The 586-nt window shown below is 39.8% G+C and overlaps 1 protein-coding gene across 2 annotated transcripts in view; it reads right to left on the bottom strand.

Annotated features, from left to right (window-relative positions):
- The window catches only part of prkdc (protein kinase, DNA-activated, catalytic subunit), a 66028-nt gene that overhangs the window by 22686 nt on the left and 42756 nt on the right, over nt 1–586 (bottom strand). For both annotated transcript variants that reach the window (XM_032510777.1, XM_032510778.1), the window contains exon 62: nt 225–404. In XM_032510777.1, coding sequence (XP_032366668.1) covers nt 225–404 — 180 coding nt within the window. The remainder of the gene's footprint in view (nt 1–224; nt 405–586) is intronic.

Here is a 586-nt window from a genome sequence, read left to right as displayed (position 1 = left end):
CCCCTAAATGTACTTGTTGTTGTGGTATTTCAGACTCAACAGACTCCGGTGGTAGGTCAATTCACACAGACAGTAAAAATCATAATCATGATTATTTAGGTCAATACTGAAATTCGACTATTTAACACGATTACTCGTTGTCTTCTGGAAAGATGTTGCAACTACTGAATTAAAAAACAAACAGTAAAATATAGTTAAAGAGAAATAGTGAAATAATCTCCTACCTGCACACATGCTATGAACGGAGGGAAGCAGAGGGTGCTCTGGCTCAGGAAAGTATTCATGCTGCAGCGCAGCTCCTCTTTAATCCTCCCGCTCTCCTCTCTCGCTTTGACGGTTCCCATTTCTTGGAGGATTCCAGCAAACAGGGAGCTAAACAGCTGTTTGGCTAAAATGGGATCTCTCTGAAGGGAAAACAATACATTAGCTGTGGTCAAAGTAGGGCTGGGCAGTATATCAATGTTGTATCAATATCGGGATATGAGACTAGATATTGTATTAGATTTGGGATGTATCGTAATATGGTATGTTTAAATGTAAAACATACATGTGTCACAGTCCTCCGACTCCTTAGGATTAACTGTAT

Source organism: Etheostoma spectabile, unplaced genomic scaffold, assembly GCF_008692095.1.
Source record: "Etheostoma spectabile isolate EspeVRDwgs_2016 unplaced genomic scaffold, UIUC_Espe_1.0 scaffold272, whole genome shotgun sequence".
NCBI classification, from domain to species: domain Eukaryota; kingdom Metazoa; phylum Chordata; class Actinopteri; order Perciformes; family Percidae; genus Etheostoma; species Etheostoma spectabile.
This window is presented reverse-complemented; position numbering and strand designations above follow the sequence as displayed.